Source organism: Micropterus salmoides, unplaced genomic scaffold, assembly GCF_014851395.1.
Source record: "Micropterus salmoides isolate LMB-PRFRI ecotype aquatic unplaced genomic scaffold, ASM1485139v1 Ms_hic_scaffold_8, whole genome shotgun sequence".
NCBI lineage: Eukaryota > Metazoa > Chordata > Actinopteri > Centrarchiformes > Centrarchidae > Micropterus > Micropterus salmoides.
The window spans coordinates 37,321,487-37,340,453 of NW_024044570.1; the positions used below are offsets into that span (position 1 = coordinate 37,321,487).

Genomic DNA, 18,967 nt, shown 5'->3' on the forward strand with positions numbered 1-18,967 from the left:
TGATGTGAATTTGCAACAATCGGCGTCAAGGGGTTAAAATCAGATCTCGTATAGAAACCAGCAGAGAGCATATATAGTAGGTTGCAGTGTTGTGTTGAATCTAGTTTGAATAGTTGTATTCAAACTTAAATAATGGGGGGCAGGTCAGGAATATGAGCTTTTACGAGTTACGAGACACAGATGCCCACAAATCTATTGAGGGCCCTTTGTTAATGATATTGACAGTTGCCTCATTGTCTCAAAGAAACAGGATACGGTATAACAATTGGCTGCTTTTCCATTACAGCAGTAAAAGAAGCATTAGCTGGCAGGTTCTTTTGACCATACATCAAAGAACAGCTTATTGAAAAACTCCTAAAACCAACAGAAGGGGATGATATGACTTAGGTATGAGGTGATCTAGAAAGTATATAGGCCAGATTTTGTTTTTCTTCTGATCGAGGAATACCCGATTTTGCTAAATGGTAAATGGTCTGTACTTGTATAGTGCCTTTCTAGGCTTCTGACTGCTCAAAGCACTTTACACTAATTGACTCATTCACACATTAAGAGGCAGGACAAGATGTGTGTTCATGTTTGTAAGTTAGATAAGAAGGAGGTTTTAACAGAAAAATTATTGTGGGTGGTGGTTGGGGTGTTTGTTGTCTCTATGTAGACAGAGAACTAATAGTATTACATTGAATCAATGCAGATCTCGTAAATTTCTCCCTTTTGGTTTCAGCTCATGTAACTTCCAGGGTGAAGTGATTACTTCAGAATGGGACTACACTGTAAGAAATGGAGGACAAAATGTGTAAATATTTTCAGATTGCTGAAGCTAAGAGTTGGACAGATGTTGTGTGTAGGTTTATTGCTTGTGTACCATGTATCCCTCGGCCACAGTTCAGCAGAGACATTTTGTGATGGAACAAAAAAGAGAAATTCTTACTTAATCGACTGGAAAATACCTACTTGATTTGTCTAACTCAGACTGCTGAAACCTCATTTCAGCTTCAGCTGAACTTTAGAACAAGGCGAATGATTACTCCGAACTTTAACTCTCTACACAGTAACACATATGTGAGCCTTTTATTAAAGCAACATTACGTAGTAATTTCTCTTAAAATAACAAATTAAAAATCATTTTGATGGTACACTGACTTGTAACAGGGTCATCGGCGTCTCTGTCACTCCGGGCTCGCTGTGCCTGTGACTGCGCTACGTAACATTGGAATTATCATGACAACAGCGTAATGCTCTTCAGCTATAAGCAGCAGCAAAGAGTTGTGAAGAGACCGGGGAAATAACCTCTTAATAGGCCTATGGGACCTTTTTCACCTCAGTGATAAATGAATTCATTTTAATTCAGTTATAAACTCCTGGACTTTAATAGCTCAAGTGTTTCAGCAGGTATTCTGCACATTCAGAATCTCTCCCACATCTGTTCTGACATGTCCAGGAAAAAAAACAAAATCGCCTAGCCTAGTCATTTAATGATAATTCATTTTTAATTCTAGCTGGCCTCTACTCTGCATTACGTTATTGATCCGCTGCTACATAGCCTATCCCGTTAGAGCTGCAAAAGGTGAAGTTTCTTTTACTCAGTAACAGCTGTGATTTAAAATGTAGCGAAGTACAATAATTAAAATAAAACATAAGTAAAATTAGGTTAGAAAACTACTTAAAAAAAAGCTACTCAATTACAGTAACATGAGTAAATGTGTTGACTTGCTAGTTTTTGAAATAATGTAGTCATAACAAATGCACGTGTACAGCTCCTTAGAAGCTCCTAAGGATCTTTATTACAACAGTGAATTACACTCTGAGGTAGGGATGCCACATCACACAAAAAACAAATCTTACATAATGTTGCTTTAAGGTGGACTTCAAAAAATCAGAACCTTTCTGTTAATGTACCAAGATGTGAAAGTCAGATGTAATGCAACATTTAGTTTTTAAATGAGGAAAACAAAGACACATTGGCAGTTGTGTTTATAATGGATATAACCACTGAACATAAAATCAAGTAGTCTGCCAAATGAGTAAATGTAAATATTATGCTAGGATATGTTTAAATAAATGGTATAAAATATCCATTTCAAAATGTGACTAGCATGTTTTTCAGCCAAATTGTCCAATGAGAAGTTAGAGACAACATGTTGCTAAAAAGCTTTTAATTTGACTCTCAGATGTCAAACAAAGGTGGCTGTTGCTGTGTTTAGTCGGTAGGTCTGGTGTGGTTGCTACCAGGGGATAGTGTTTCCTTGCCAGTCCACAAGCATCCCACAATCTTTGTTGCTGAGTGATGACATCACACTGAGCATGCCAAGTACGCTGTCCTGGGTGGTTAAAGGAGCCTAATGGAGACAAGAGATAAGTCAATAAAAAATGAAAGTGGAAACTGCATTATTCATTTATTCACTACTACTCATGTAAGGTAGGGCCTAAATACAGGAGCTTCACAGTGGTGGCAATAGTGGAACTAATTACCCAGGGCCTATTATAGGGAAGGCCAAGAAGCTAAAAATTTTAAGTTTGTTTTCACCTGCAATTTTAAGATTGAAGATTACAAAAACATTACTGTTTGAGAAATTAAACTTTAACCAACAGACCCAGCATCCCTCCCCTCTAACATCTAGGTACACCTTAGAAGGATTGGACAGGTCTGTGTGCACTGACACTATAAATAGCCTTATAAACAGCCATAAAAAGTAGGAAGCAAGAAAAAAGTTACTACAATTCCTCCTGAGGGGGATATGAATGAAATCATTTCATGACAATCCATCCAATACTTTCATCAAGACTTTTCCACTCTAAATCAAAAATGTCAGCCATAGAGGAAAAGTCATCCTCTGGGAACCATGAATGTCTGTGCACAATTTCATGGCAATTCATTCTGTAGTTCAATTCAGTTTTATTTATATAGCGCCAAATCACAACAACAGTTATCTCACAGCGCTTTTCATAAAAGAGCAGGTCTAGACCGTACTCTGTGATGCTATTTACAGAAGCCCAACAGTTCCCACCAAGAGCAGCACTAGGCAACAGATGCAAGGAAACACTTCCTTTTAAGAGGCAGAAACTTCGTGCAGAACCACAGATCCAGACTCCACAGCTCCAGAGCCAGAAACACCTGCAGGAAGTGATAGGAGGAGAGAGGAGAGGGACGAGAAAGCACAAGACTACCAGAAAGGGGAAAAGTTGCTGCATACATACTGGTTGCATACAGAGGGAGAGAAAGTAGAGGAGAGAGGAGCTCAGTGCATAGTGGGAAATCCCCCGGCAGTCTAGGCCTATAGCAGCATAACTAAGGGATGGTTCAGGACTCACCTGAGCCAGCCCTAACTATAAGCTTTATCAAAGAGGAAAGTCTTAAGCCTACTCTTAAATGTGGAGATGGTGTCTGCCTCCTGAACCCAAACTGGAACCTGGTTCCACAGGAGAGGAGCTTGATAGCTGAACGCTCTGTCTCCTAGTCTACTTTTGGAGACTCTAGGAACCACAAGTAACCCTGCATTCTGGGAGCGCAGTGCTCTGGTGGGGTAGTAAGGTACTATGTGTCACAGTTTGTCGTGTGGAGGCAGGTAGTAGGACCCAAATGCAGGACACGGATAGTGCAGGTATAGTTCAAGGGGTTTTAATAAACAAACAAAGGCGAGCAAACTGAGTGGCTGATGACAGAGTCCAAAAACAAAGGTTGTCCAACAGAAATCCAACATCCAATAACAAGCAGGGAAACACAACAAGTGAGGCTGACGACACAAGAACACACTGCAACACAGGGGGACAACATACAATAACCCAACAAAGACAAGACAGAAACACCAGGTATATATACACAAGGACTAACGAGCAGGGCGGGAGCAACACAGGTGAAAGACATGAGGCTAACGAGGCAGAGAGAGAAAGAGAGAGCAGGGGAAAACAGAGACAGACATGCAGAGGGATCACTGGGGTAACAGACATGACAAGGGTTACTGAATACTAGACGACAGACAAGACAGACCCCCAAAACCCAACAGACCAAAATAACGCTAACTAAATACAAAAGTGCAAAACACGGCATGGCAGACAGGCAGAGTGTGACACTATGAGCTCTTTAAGATAAGATGGTGCCTGACCATTAAGAGCTTTGTAGGTGAGAAGAATGATTTTGAATTCTATTCTGGATTTTACTGGAAGCCAATGCAAAGAAGCTAAAACAGGAGAAATATGATCTCTTTTCCTGGTTCCTGTCAGAACACGAGCTGCAGCATTCTGGATCAGCTGAAGAGTCTTAATGGACTTTTTCGAGCAGCCTGATAAAAAAGAATTGCACTAATCCAGCCTAGAAGTAACAAATGCATGGACTAGTTTTTCTGCATCATTTTTAGACAGGATGTTCCTGATTTTCGCAATATTACGTAGGTGAAAAAAGGCGGTCCTTGAAATTTGCTTAATGTGAGACTAAACGACATGTCCTGATCAAAGATAACTCCAAGATTCCTCACAGTGGTGCTGGAGGCCAGGGCGATGACATCAAGGGAAACTATATCTTTAGATAATGCGTCACCGAGGTGCATTGGCCCCAGAACAATAACTTCAGTTTTATCTGAGTTTAACATTAGAAAATTACAGGTCATCCAGGTTTTAACATCCTGAAGGCACATTTGAAGTTTAGCTAACTGATTAGTTTCATCTGGCTTGATCGATAGATATAACTGAGTATCATCTGCATAACAATGAAAGTTTATGGAATATTTCCTGATAATATTGCCTAAAGGAAGCATATATAAAGTGAAGAGGATTGGTCCGAGGACAGATCCTTGAGGAACTCCATGACTAACTTTGGCGTGCATGGAGGACTCATCGTTAACATGTACAAACTGAAATCGATCTGATAAATAGGACTTAAACCAGCTTAGAGCGGTTCCTTTAATGCCAATGAAATGTTCCAGTCTCTGCAATAGGATCTGATGGTCAATGGTATCAAATGCAGCACTAAGATCTAATAAAACCAGTACAGAGACAAGTCCTTTGTCTGATGCAATAAGGAAGTTGTTAGTAATTTTCACCAGTGCTGTCTCTGTACTATGATGAACTCCAAATTCTGACTGAAAATCCTCAAATAAACTATTGCTCTGTAGAAAGTCACACAGCTGTTTAGCAACTGCTTTCTCCAGAACCTTAGAGAGAAATGGAAGGTTAGATATAGGTCTATAGTTGGCTAAAACATCCGGATCAAGTTTGGGCTTTTTCAGAAGAGGTTTAATTACAGCTACTTTAAAGTACTGTGGTACATAGCCTGTTGATAGAGATAGATTGATCATATCTAGTATGGAAGTGCTGACTAAGGGTAAAACTTCTTTAAGCAACCTAGTCGGGATGGGGTCTAAGAGGCAGTAAAGATATTTCAGTCTGGACCAAAGTGGTGAACTAACTGACCAACCAACATTTGTATCCATAGCTGCACACTGCTAACAAAAAACAAACTTACAAACCCCTCATTAGTATGAAGGACACTGTAGCTCATGAAGCTGATGGATACCGGTGGTGAAGGTAATTTACTTCAAAGTAATAATGCCACGATGTAAAAATTACATTACACCATTTCAAGTCCTGCATTAAAAATGTTAATGTAAGCTTTAGATTATTATGTTTTATTGTGGGATGATTTTTTTCTGATGCATTATAATGTTGGAGATGGTGGAGGTGGAGCCAATCTTACCAACTTTATTTACTGCTGAGTTGTTTGGTCTACAAAAATGGCTCAGTAGCTCAGGAGGTAGGTCACAGGATTGGTGGTTCGATCCCCACCTCCTCCTGTCCACATGTGAGTGTACTTTGTCCACAAAGTGTACTTTGACAAGAACTGAACCCCAAATTGCTCCTTATGGTTGGCCAGCACCCTTCCTGGTAGTTACCCTACACACGGGGTGAATGTGTGCGTGAATGACTAGCTTTGGATAAAAGCGCTGTTTAATGTAGCTATTTACCATTTATGCCCAAACCAACAATAATGTACAGACAATATAAACTCCACAGAGGCTGCAGCACACACAAACACAAATATTAAAGTAAGAATTAAAGAACAGAATATATTTTATATATATATATATTATATTTAAAAGGCATACAGTACTTCTCTGTAAACGCTCCATCACCTCACCTGTTCTCCTCCCATGTCTGTGCGGACCCAGCCGGGGTGGATTGCTGCTACCAGTATGTTGTGTATCTTGAAGTCCTCAGCTAGACAGCGAGTCAGCATATTCAGCGCTGCCTGGTGAGCACAGCAGAAAGGACAGAAGCTTTGTTTTTCCAAAAGTCAACAATATGGGAATTGTTAAATATTGTGTTACAAAAATGAATTAAGTGTAATAGTATTGAGTGTTAATCATGAAACCCAGGATGTGTGGGTCCCTAGGATCAGCTCAGGTTAAAGACAGTAGGCCATGTGTGACATGGGGTCATCCTCTGTATGATTTCTAGGAATGTGGAAGTTTTAATAAGCTGAGGAGTTTAAGTAACTCCTTATCTGTAACAAAATAAAATAAATAAATTACACATGGTGCTTTTTTAAAGGTTCAGTGTGTAAGATTCAGTCTACAGCCTCCCCTTTCAAAGAGTGTAGGATACCTACGGTGGCTGACACAGTAATACCATATGTTATTGTGAAAATGATTGTTACTTATTCATCAAACAACAGCAACATCAAGAAATGAAGTGCTACATGATGTCTCATACTCCTGTAATACATTACTGTACTGTACTGTAATCATACGTTTTGTTACATCTTGGGAGGGTTGGCTCATCTGGACTAGTATGTAGTTAAAGTAAATGAAGAACATCTCAAAAACTATCCCATCTAGTGTAAGGATGAGCTTTGCCACTGACAGACAACAGGAAAATGTAAGTGTGAAACATCACTGTTTCTGCACCACAGTCCATTATAAACCACATAATAGATGAAATTTACAAAGGCATAGTCAGGTGAGGATCAAGACTCCTTTCCACTTTGTTCAATTAGCAAATAAGCAAAGCCAAAATACAGCGTTGTGGAATAACGCTGTATATCATTACTTTTTCTTCTTCTTCGTATATTTGTTTTCAACATAGTGATGAGCATCTACACTGCCGGAATTCCAAAAGAAGACGAAGAACGTAGAGTAGTTTGTCCGTTTGTCCGCACAGTGGGAACTGTCAAAATGTCAAAACCATCCAAGTTAAAACATTTTTGGATAAGTTTCACATATAAAGACCTCATTGCGAATCATTTCCCCTATTTTAACTTCTTTAACCCTTGACAAGTACATTTCTATTTAGTTCTTAATTTGTCATTTCAAAATGTTTGCTTAAATTTTTTCAAGCTTTTATCTCAATTTCTGATTTGTGCTAAATTCAAAAACATGAAATATTTTGTTTTCTTCTCCTTTATTTGATCAAAACTTCATTGAGCGTAAAATCTTCTATTCAGGAGGAATAAGACCAACCTTCACAAATCAGGAGACAAATTTCAAAGGCCATATCCCATGGCACAGTCCTCAGAGTGACTGCTATCACCAAGAGAACCAGAGCTGGCCTGAGGAAATACTGCACAGCCTCAGCATCATACCTGATCTGTGCAGTAATGTGAATATTTCAGAAGCTGAACAAAAAAACAGGGAGCTCTCTTATGACAGATACTTCCTATGCCAAATGAAGGAAACACACTTCTTGTTTTGTTTAAGCGTGGTCTTCCATCTTTACAATGACATCATAAATTAGAATGCAAAACCTGGAAAAGAGAAGAAAAGATAAATGACTTCAAATGACTTCAGATGGACTGCTGACGCTCACGGGAACAGGTAATTGTGTGACAAATTGTAATTAGTGAAACATGTTTTAAACATTATTTAATGCAAATATGAATTTTCTGAATTGTGGTTATTTGTGTCTGGACTGCTAGACATATAGTTCATAGACTTGCTGAGCATTAGCCTGTAATTGGTCGATGACATATGCAAACCCACAAACAAAAGAAAAATAATTTCCTTATAATTTTCATAAATTGGTCTGTTTTTGTAGATGGAAGCCCCCCAATCACAGCTGTCTATTTTCTGAGACATTAACTAGGGCTTCTCATCTTTATTGAACGGTGTAGTAGAGAGGGGATTCGTGCCAGAATGGGATTTAAACCCCCAACAACCTGGCACCTTGTCACAAAAGCTCCATACATCACAATAATGTGTTAAACTTGTTACTCTGATTTCAACTTTTATCATTGCTGCTGATCTAATTCTCAATTTGAACCGCACTCCCACCAAAACACCTGTGCAAGACACCTGGAAAGTAAATGCTCTGTATTTGTATAGCGCCATTATAGTCTTTGCGACACCTCAGAGCGCTTTCACACAACATCACATTCACATTCACATTCATATAGTGAATGTAAGTGCTCAAACGGAAACTAACATTCACACACAGTCAGGATTCAGTATCTTGCCCAAGGACACTTCGACATGCAGCCTGGAGGAACCAGGGCCTGAATCCTTGGAAACCCGCTCTACCTACTGAGCCACAGCCAAAAGTGTCTGCAAAATGACCATTGTGTCTCATCTCTTTGGCTCAGAGATGATGTAGGAGTACAGTGACACCAAAGGTTTAAGTACTGATAGCTTTACTTGTTCCTTTACAGGTAGTCAATGCGAGACTACTCCAGCTGGCAAAATCTGAGCAGAATGTGAGATAAGATTTGGTGTCAGTAGTCTTTGTAAAGACTTTCGTGCTACCAACAGGCTTGTCCTTTGATCTTTGCTGGTGATTGATTTGCAAACATACCATGTCACAGCTTGGTGGAGAAACTGGCTAAACAGGGAATCTATCAGCTTCCTGCGTTTGAAATGCATCAGGTGTGCCTGTGTCTTTTATCTGCACGTTCTTCCCTTTTGCTTTATTTTACAGAAGTATATATGACAGTAACAGACTACAAATAACTTTATACTTTGTAGAGCTGAGAGACCATCAGATTCCTTCTGTGGGTGACCACTGCACTGAAATTAAAATGCTGTTTCTTGTTTATGGAAGACTGTTTTGGGGACATTTATACTTTTTGTTAAACAGTTAAAAGTTGAGAGAGATCGGAAGGTTAGGGGACAGAAAGGGGGACAACTTGATAAAGGTCCTGGGCCTGATTCAAACCTGACGTCACAGTTACAGATTATGCTTCTTAGCCCACTGAGCCACCATCAATATAGTTATATATCTTATTACATAGAATCAAACATGTCTGTTATTTTTGGCTGAGCTTTTGAAAACATATGGAGCCTGTCCGCACTCTGCCCATGCACTCACTGCACATGAACATATGTTTTGGGGGAGTGGCTTTGGAGCAAGGCCTGAAGGGAGGAGCTGGGATTTTTTTGGTTGGATTCTTTCAACAGTCTTGCTAGTTCTTCAACGTTGCCCACCCCACCTTTATGTAGCAGGATATGTCTGTCAGTAACAGTTCTTTAACAAGTGTGACACAAGTTGTTTTTTATTTATGAAACCCCGGGGTTATTTAGTTCACAAACCCTAGGATGTTTCTATGTTTTTAGTCACGCAATGTGTGACATAATGTTATGCCTGTAACTATTTACATGTTGTAACCATTACCACAAAGAGTAACTGTCTACATGAGGAATGAGTAATGTAATTTCCTATGACAGTGAATGCAGTTTGGGAAGTTTATTTGTAAGGCACAGTTTCTGCACATGATAAGGTGTAAAAACCTAGCCTGCTAATTCTGCATCCTATAATGTTATTTGTTGTATAATACATTTTATTAGTCAGTCATGAGGCAACATCAAGCTCCTTATTTCCTGATTCCGTTTGACTCTGTGGTTATTTGCAAGAGGATGCTTTCGACTACAGTTTTGTGCAGCTCTCTGTAGTGAGTGTGGGCATCCCCTGTCCTCACTCCAGATGCGCTTGGCTCTTCCACAGCCTCCACTATTTCCTTGAAGACACCATCAAATTTTGCTCACTCACTTTCAAAGTTCTACCAAAAAATCTTCTTCAATTCTAGACAGACAGAAGTGGACATCAGGCTCTTGAGAATTCCAAGAAGCATGTTGACAAAATCGTCACTCCTCATTGGCGCTGAGTATAGCTACCTCGGTGTTAGGTGCGCTTTGTTTTGTTTTGTTTTTGTGTCTTAATTCAGTTTTCGGCTGTGATTCGACTGTGCAACAAACTGGACAAACTTCAGCTTCTGGTGGGGAAAAACAGAGACTTTTATTCATCTTCTGTTCTGTGCTTCACGAAGACCTGGCTGTCTGAACTGATACTGGACTCCGCGCTGCAGCTGGCAGGCTTCCAACATGTACAGAGCGGCGACACAGAATTCTCCGGCAAAACAAAAGGTGGAGGTGTTTGTTTTTATATTAACTGGCTGGTGTACCGACTTAATTCTGTGAAGATTCTCAGTCATCCAGGTCATAGTTATCTAACGAAGGTTAAAGTCAAGGGCAACTGGACTTGGTTGAAGATACTGGACTTGATTCAGCAGCACTGTTCTCCTAATCTGGAATTTCTTATCATTAACTGTAAACTGTTTTACTCCCCCGTCAGTTTGCATTCCCTCTGGTTCCCGCATGCTGGCTGACCAGATACTGTGTGTGGAGCAGACAAACCCGGACTCCCTTGTTATTGTCCTCGGTGACTTTAACAGGGGAAATCTCAACAAAGAACTCCCCAAATACAGACAGTTTATAAAGTGTCCAACCAGAGAGGGGAACACTTTGGATCACTGCTACACCACAGTTAGCAGTGCCTATCACGCCGTCACACACGCCTTTTATGGTAAATCCACTGAAACCGACCAGTGTGAGCTGACAGGCAGGTTTATCCTGTCAGTTTCTGTCTTTACAAAGACAAGTCTTGCAGGATGAGAGTCCTACCTGAAGAGAGGCTGTGAAGTCTTCACGTTACGCAATAGGAGAACCACATACAACATTATTTATCAAACTGGGTCAGAGGATACACATATGACAACATCTGGTTTTCAAAATTATAAAGACAGCAATTATAAAGACAAAGAATCTGGGTGAAAGTATGGATCAGCACACGCAGGTAGCAGGGATCGTCTGAGCTACAGAGAGAGCTGGAGGGGAGTAAAAAGTGTTTTGCAGTGAAAAAGTAGCAGCCTGCTCTCATTGGCTGGATGTGGATGTCGAGTCGGCCGACTCCTCCAGATATTTGACGTGCCAGATATCTGGCTGACTGTGATGTGTCACAAATGTGTCAGGGAGCCGTTTTGATGCGTCCTTGTGTAGTTCACACTTAATGACTGGTGACCACTGATCGCTAAAAATCGTGTAGTGTGCACTAGGCTTCACTCATTTTCTTGGAGTGCGTGTGTAGGGGGGGAGGGGAAAATGATATGATGTACCAAAATGATATACTAAGCATATTAAAATCAGATTTTGTGTAAATCCTTTTTACCTTGCTGGTCCTATACGAGTACATCTGTGCTATAGGGAAGGTTTCTGGACATTTCTCTATGGATGAGATGATCGTGGAGATGTTGATGATGGCTGACCTGCTGCAGGACATTTCATCACCTGAGACAGAGAGAGAGATGAAGTAATTTCCATCATGGAATAGGAATAATAATAATAACTATAATGTAAAAATTGGAATGTTCATGTGATATAAATAATAGTTTTTGTACATGTATGTATTTTTGTGTATAAATCACAGCGATTCATACTGTTTCCACTTCATGAGATCTGTCTATATTCTGACTTTTTGTTAAGTATGGAGGGGACTAAGAACACTGGTGGGCCCCTTGGAGTCTTGTAGATGTAAATATATCTGGTAGTCCAATGCATTTAATGCCTGAACACATCTGCTGTGATAGCAGTGAGATGTTCTTCCGACAGAACTTTCTTCATCTGTTTTGTGGGAACATTCAGATGCTGGCACACCGGTAGTGATGCGTTTTATGCCAACAAGCAATGACTGATTTACCAGAGCTGAAAGGGGAGCACCCTACAGCCATGTAGGGAGCTCCACAATATGCCATTGTTGTGAAAAAATTCCCCTGTAGAGAACTTATAATTTTTTATGATTGTATAGTTTGTGTTAATTTGCTTTGGCACTGTTTTATTGTATGCAGTCATGCCAATAAGGTCACTGATCTAGTGATGGAGTAGCTCCAGCAAGAACAGTTTCTAACGTCCAGATGCTCCAGATAAAAAGAAACTCTGCTTTCAGGGGAAGGATTACAGTCAAAAACAGGATGGAGGAGGTCAAACATGGATCACCATTGGTGTAGCTTTTCCTTATTGAAGAGCGCTGAGAGAAGAAAAGGACTGAGGGCAGACAACTATGTCGCAATAATGCTCTTGGACAGGTTGCTATTTGTAAAACAGAATGTACCATTTAGATCCACAGCAAGACACACCATCACAGGTCACTGCTCTGCTCTACTTAATGCTAAAATTCCATGCGCAAAAGGAGAGCGTGATGGGGCAAGAAACCATGAGTATCCATTGATTCTCTGCTTTTTCTCTGCTTTTTTCAATCCCCCATAATCCCTGTATCTGAGACACAAATTCTAGTACAACATGAAAGAAAGGATATTTACCCTTGTTCTTTTCCCTTTCTGCTGATCTCTGGAGCAGTGGGAGAAACATCTGAAGATAGAGAGGAGAGTTTACTGACTAGTGATCAATTATACTCCCAGAGTGTTTAAGTTTGTTGTGTAATTAAACAGCTGACAATGCTTCTGGACAGTGGTGTGTAGGTCTGTACAATGCTTTAAGCTATAAATGATTCAACTAGTTATATTAATACCATTTGAATACACACCTACATATTTCAAATTTTCGGTATCTCATTTCTGTGTGAGTGTGTGAACACTATAAGCAAAGAGTACCTTTGCAATGAGAAATGGTCCGACCACATTGGTTTCATACACATCCATCATGTCATTTTTCCTGGTGGCAGATAATGGTGCTGGTGAGGCTGGTTGGTTGATGGCAGCATTGTTGATGAGGAGGTTCAACCCACCGGCCCCGATCAGCTTGCTCACAGCCTGGACAGCAGCAGAGATACTGTCCTCATCAGACGTGTCTGCAGATGGACATGCATGTACACAAATGTACATTATTAATATTAAAATGAAAATGTTCTGGGTTCACATTTTTGTGCTTTCTTGCCCCTCTCCTCTCTCCTTCTGTCTCTTTCTTCAGTTGTTTCTGGCTCTGGAGCTGTAGGGTCTGGATCTGTGGTTGTGGGATTCCTGCTGTCCCTATGTTCCCACCATTACCTTTCTATTTCTATTATTTTACATCCCTGTGTTGGGCTACTGTGTGTTCTCTATCTATGTCCCTCTCTCTCTCTCACTCACTCTTGTATACTTACTATATGTAAAAATATATGTTAGTTGTAGCTATTACAGATATCATCAACTAGTGTATTAATAGTAGTATTATTAATAGTATAGTAGTATTAATTCTATGCTCTCTCCATCGACTGTCTAACAAACGTGCGGTGCAGTGTTGATAACGGTGGATGGGCACACTCTGGACTTTTTAAGGTTGTGGTGATGATGTTGCTTTTTCTGATCATTCCTGTGTTGTTTTTGAGACTGTCTATCTGCACACAGATGTTTAAACGGAGATTTTCACAAAAGTTACATCCCTGAAAACACCAGTGAAGTGTGAGCAACACTGGACTGGATCACTCTGAACCAGATACAGACATTTCAGCACTACCAAATCCGGATTACCAGTGCTGTAAATGGGACTACACATCACAGTGTTTTTGGCTTTTTCCCTCTCCTTTATTGAGTTATATATCTTTTTATGCATGTACTAGGTTTGCAAAGTGAAAAAGCCCAAAGTCCAGCCCAAAGGGAGTTCCCATCTCCCACAGAAAACTCTGCTCTGGACTGCCTGAAAACAGCTTGTTTTTACTCCAGCCTTTACTTCCCTTTCTTGTGACGTCACAATGAAAATACGTGTCATAATGCTCACCTAGCAGCTAGTCAGACACGCCCTCAAAAACACCAGTGGAAAAACAGTGAGCTGCACCACAGCTCTCCTCTCCCTGCCAAACACTAGCTACCCTCCAGGCAGTCAGTGGACATAAAGTTGTTCCTGTGATGTAGAGACAGAGCTCAGTTAAAACTTCATGGATGAAAGATACTTTTGTTACAGATTAATGACTCGCCACTCTGAAACTCTTGCTCCAGTCTATGTTGCCAAGCTGGTCAGCTACAAATACCTTGGGGTGCCGCAGGCAAACAGAAACCATGAGGAGGCAGCAAGGAAGTCCACCACAGCCAACAGAATACAACAGTACAACAGAAAGATGGTCCCCAAAGATGAAGGGCTTAGTGAATACCTCAGGCAGCAGAAACCCGAGGGTGAGGACAAGGAAGATGAAGAACCTTCATGGAGGGATAAGCCTCTGGTCCGCATGTACCACAGACAAATAGAAGAAGTGGTTGATATCCAGAAATCCTACCAGTGGCTGGAAAAGGCTGGACTGAAGGACAGCACAGAGGCACTAATCATGGCGGCACAAGAACAGGCACTCAGTACAAGATCAATAGAGGCTGGGGTCTACCACACCAGGCAGGACCCCAGGTGCAGACTGTGCAAGGATGCCCCTGAGACAGTACAGCACATAACAGCAGGGTGTAAGATGCAGGCAGGAACAACATACATGGAACGCCATAACCAGGTAGCTGACCGAGCTAAGATCCTGTGGGACTTCAAAATCCAGACTGACAAACTGGTGACGGCTAACCAACCAGACATCTTGTTGATCGACAAACAGCAGAAGAAGGCTGCAGTCATAGATGTGGCAATCCCAAGTGACAGAAACATCAAGAAGAAGGAACACGAGAAGCTTGAGAAATACCAAGGGCTGAAAGAGGAGCTAGAAAAGATGTAGAAAGTAACAGCAACAGTGGTGCCAGTGGTAATCGGCGCACTGGGGGCTGTGACCCCCAAACTGGGAGAGTGGCTACAGCAGATTCCAGGTATAACATCAGAAGTGTCTGTCCAGAAGAGTGCAGTCCTAGGAACAGATACTGCACAGAAAAAATAAATGTGGAAATGTGGAAATGCAGGCTTAAATAAATGTAGAAATAAATAAATACATATAGAAATAAATGTAGAAATACAGAAATAAATTCATGTAGAAATGCATAAATACAGAAATAGCCTTTTATTACAAAAATATTCTTAATTTTAATTTATTTATGTATTTAATCATTTATTTCTGCATTTATTTATTTATTCCATTTGTTATTTTTGGTCCGTCATACACATATCAACCTTCTTTAAATAAATAATTGAAAAGACAGATTCAACAGTTGAATGCTTTTCTTGGCCATAAACAATTGTTTTGACAATTGATTTTCCAGACAGAATGTCGACCACACCACAGAGACTGCTCTTGAAGCTCTTCTATGACATCCATTTAAACACAAACAAGTTTAAGTCTTGATGTCTTTACATCTCAGTTCATATAGAATATTATTAGACCAATCTGAAAGACTGGGGGGGGGGTGCTTTCTGGCACAGTAACACGGTCTGAATACTATTTGAGGGATCCAACGAAGGTTAAAATCAAGGGCAACTGGACTTGGTTGAAGATACTGGAAGACGTTTCGTCCCTCATCCAAAGGACTTCTTCAGTTCTGACTGACTGGCAGGGAAACTCAGCTATTTAACCTCAGTGGGGTCGTTGGCCCGGGTCATCGATACCGCTGGTTCGGTAGTGTTCCTTGTTGCTGTGACGACAGTCGTTACAGTCGTTAAGACTACCTGTGGCCAAGACTGAACGACCATCGTTGGTATCTTCACCTGAGGCCAAGACTGAACGACCATCGTTGGTATCTTCACCTGAGGCCAATAGGAAACTTAACAAACGTAACCTATTGGCCTCAGGTGAAGATACCAACGATGGTCGTTCAGTCTACCAGACATTGGAATGATTTCTAAGCCAAAGGACTATACACAATCTATACAATACAATCTTTCATACAGTTCTTAAAATGTTATTCTAAAATTTGTTTTTTAAACTGAATGTCTGGAGTCAAACTCACTCAAAGTCGATCAATTAAAGCTTGAGCTGATAACACCATTAGATTCCTATCACAGTGTGATTTGAGGTGTCCCTACTGAGTGTTACGGGTAAATGCATTATTCTGTAGGACTGATTGTAGCTGCCAAGGAATGCATACGCTGTTGTAATTAGTGATAGCCTATCTATCCCCCCTGACCTACTCCTCCTACTTTTCTCTCTCTTTATACTGCTGATGTCTGCTGACTTTGACTGCATTTCAAAACATTACACTAGATGTCCAGAACAGAGGAAAACAGCAGCTCTTACTGATGTTTCAAACTGACAGGCGCAATCAACATGTTTCTTTTCAGTGATTAGTGGGATAAGTTGGCGACATGTAATGTTTACACATTACATGTCACCAACGGCTGCTTTACTTCAAAAGATTTGACTGGATAACCTGAAGTGACCACTGCTGTGCCACGTGTGTAAAAATGTTCTTAATATGTTGACACTAGGATCCTCCCTGCTGCTGTGTGATGGCTAAGTATTTAATAATAAATATAAAAAACTAATTATTCAATGACATGTAAGCATAATAGGCTAGATTTATTAATCTATTGCTTTCCTAAGCCTCCTGAGTAACCCTTGTCCTGCATGTTTTAGATCTCTCCCTGCTCCAACACAGCTGGTTTAGCTTGTTGTCAGGCAGATTCAGGAGTTCAGTATTTCAGTTCTGACAGTGTGTATTTAATCTACACAGATGAGGGTGTGTTGTGTTTACCTAGTTTGATCAGAGTGATCTTTCCAGGATACTGATTGGTGAGGTCTCTCAGGGCCTGAATGGAACAGAGGGAGACATGGAGAATGAAAGAAACATAGGTGATAAGGGAAGACTGTATGGACAGAGACAGACAGAGAAACTAAAGAAATACTCTGTTCATTAACTAATTTCACAGGTGGTCTAAATTCAGTGACCCCTGCTGGTGTGTCCAAACAAAACATTTACAGTGATTTGGGCCTCGGCAATAAAAATGGAACTGATCAATTTTAGCAGTGATTTAGTATATACTTATTTACTACTTTAATGCAAGCATGATATTAAGTTGTGGACACAGACAAAAACTCATAGCTGCAAAATACATATTAAGATTAATTATATACCATCTAATACATACACAATGTGTCATCATAATTTAATTCAAAATGGAGTTTTTCCTTGCCTCTGTGGCCAAGTGCTTACTCAATGTGGGTATCATTGTGTCTCTGTAAATATTACAAAGAGTACACTAGAGTACTGAACATTTCTTGGTCCTACATCTGTATGGACGTACAGATAAAACTCTTATCTGCCAATGACCTGGAGATGCTGGACTGTTTGATTAAAGCTCCTGTTGTTGCATGAGTAATATTTGGATAATATGTAAATGACAGTCATGATTACGCAACTTACAACTTGTTCACTTGCACTTGACATTCAGAAGAACCACCTAGTCACTGAGGAACCCCTCCAGTGTTTCAATATGCTTGGACCGTGATACTGTCCAGGGTTACACCCACAAGTTTAGTCTCAAAGGTTGCTCTCTATGAGCAACCCAGTCTCCTGAAGATTACATTTATGTAACTAATAAGCAAAGCAAATTAATTATTAGGGAAAAGTTATAAGTGCAAAGTGACAAAATGTTCATTCTGTATGTCTCAACAAAACGTTGACTGACAGCGTATTTCATTGGTTTTCTCTACAACTCTCCTCCAAGAAGAACAATAGCATCAGTTGTTTCACCAAGTTGCTGTTTTATTTATTTATTTTATTTAAATTTTTAATATATTTAAATTTTTCTAACACAAACACACACACGCTTTAATTACTTTACGCTTTAATTACTTGTTTAATGAAATGTATGGGGTTGATTGTTCTTATGTACTTTGTATGATGCTTTGGCAATATTGTTGTTACACATTCATGCCAATAGAGCTAATTTGAATTTTAATCCAAACATGATCTTGATAATTACCACTCTATAATGCTGAAAGTCATCCTCCCTTATGTTTCAACATTCCCTAAAGGTAAAACTGGACCACTGATGTTTCATGCTGTGACTTTTTACCTTGAAACACCTGTGTACCCAGTGAATCAGGGCTGAAAAATGCAACAACAGGTGTCACTGCTTAATTATTACCACTTTAATATCACACTGTTACCCAACTATTGTCATGTTAAATCCTAGCTGTAATGTAAAGCTCAACTAAAAAATATTTTAATAAACTTAGTTAAATTAAGTAGTTAAATTAGGACAACAGCACATAAAAAATCTCTCAGTACTCACAAGTTATTTTTAAGTCATTAAAAAGTCTTCCTCATGTGTTGTGGGTCCATTGCACACAGAGAAACCGTAACTCTTGATCTGTAATTGTCTCACCTCAGCGCTGGTTCCAGCAGGTTCTCTGCAACAGGCATAGATGTGAGCCACCTCTCCTGTCTTCTCTGCCAGCTGTTTCACCAGCTCCAAACCAATGCCTCTGTTGGTCCCAGTCACTAAAATGTTGCCTTCCAGTTTCTCTGACATGTTTGCTGATCAGCTGTCAAACCCCACCAGCTGTCTGACTACACTCTCTTGACAATGACTAAGCATGTGTGAGAGCACAGTGTTGTTGTAATGCTAGTCCTGTGTGCGTCATTGATAGAGGTGTGTACTGTGCAAGAAGGAAGGAGTAAGCCTCTCACCTCTCTGTGTGTATACACAGGACACCTACTGCACATTTGGACCACCTTTAACTTACATTTTATTATACATCATATATATATATCATCTGTCATCTTATCAGCCAGCCAGCACCCTCCCTAAAGTGTCCCTGTTTGACTTGGAGTGACATTTTGTCCTTCTGGGACTCCAGTACTGAGCTTTGTCTGTCAACAGAGTCTTCTCTGGCCCCATAGTCATGCTTTGCTCATGAGCTAACC

The 18,967-nt window shown here is 40.2% G+C and overlaps 1 protein-coding gene across 7 annotated transcripts; it reads right to left on the bottom strand.

Annotated features, from left to right (window-relative positions):
* Nucleotides 1-1,741: 1,741 nt before the first annotated feature.
* zgc:158868 (uncharacterized protein LOC791147 homolog) lies at nt 1,742-18,739 on the bottom strand. Of its 7 annotated transcripts, none has more exons than XR_005442922.1 (8): nt 18,426-18,739; nt 16,790-16,844; nt 12,860-13,056; nt 12,569-12,617; nt 11,422-11,540; nt 6,128-6,238; nt 5,687-5,883; nt 1,742-2,336 (listed from the first exon to the last, which is right to left on the bottom strand). XR_005442922.1 is itself a non-coding variant. In XM_038707196.1 (8 exons), the coding sequence occupies exons 1-8, from the start codon at nt 18,570-18,572 to the stop codon at nt 2,327-2,329; spliced, it is 756 nt and encodes a 251-aa protein (XP_038563124.1). In that variant the 5' UTR covers nt 18,573-18,735; the 3' UTR covers nt 1,742-2,326. The 7 variants fall into 7 exon arrangements, 5 of the variants coding, with proteins under 5 accessions (XP_038563124.1, XP_038563123.1, XP_038563126.1 ...); XM_038707196.1 differs by lacking the exon at nt 5,687-5,883 and adding an exon at nt 3,045-3,112 and having other exon boundaries at nt 18,426-18,735; XR_005442923.1 differs by lacking the exon at nt 1,742-2,336 and adding an exon at nt 3,601-3,866.
* Between the last annotated feature and the right edge of the window lie 228 nt (nt 18,740-18,967).

Coding starts and splice junctions, on each gene's coding strand:
- zgc:158868 (XM_038707193.1), bottom strand. CDS start 18,572: ATGTCAGAGAAACTGGAAGGCAACATTTTAGTGACTGGGACCAACAGA. Junction 13,057..16,789: donor GATCACTCTGATCAAACTAG/GTAAACACAACA, acceptor GTCCATCTGCAG/ACACGTCTGATGAGGACAGT. Junction 6,239..11,421: donor ACTCGTATAGGACCAGCAAG/GTAAAAAGGATT, acceptor TGTGCTCACCAG/GCAGCGCTGAATATGCTGAC.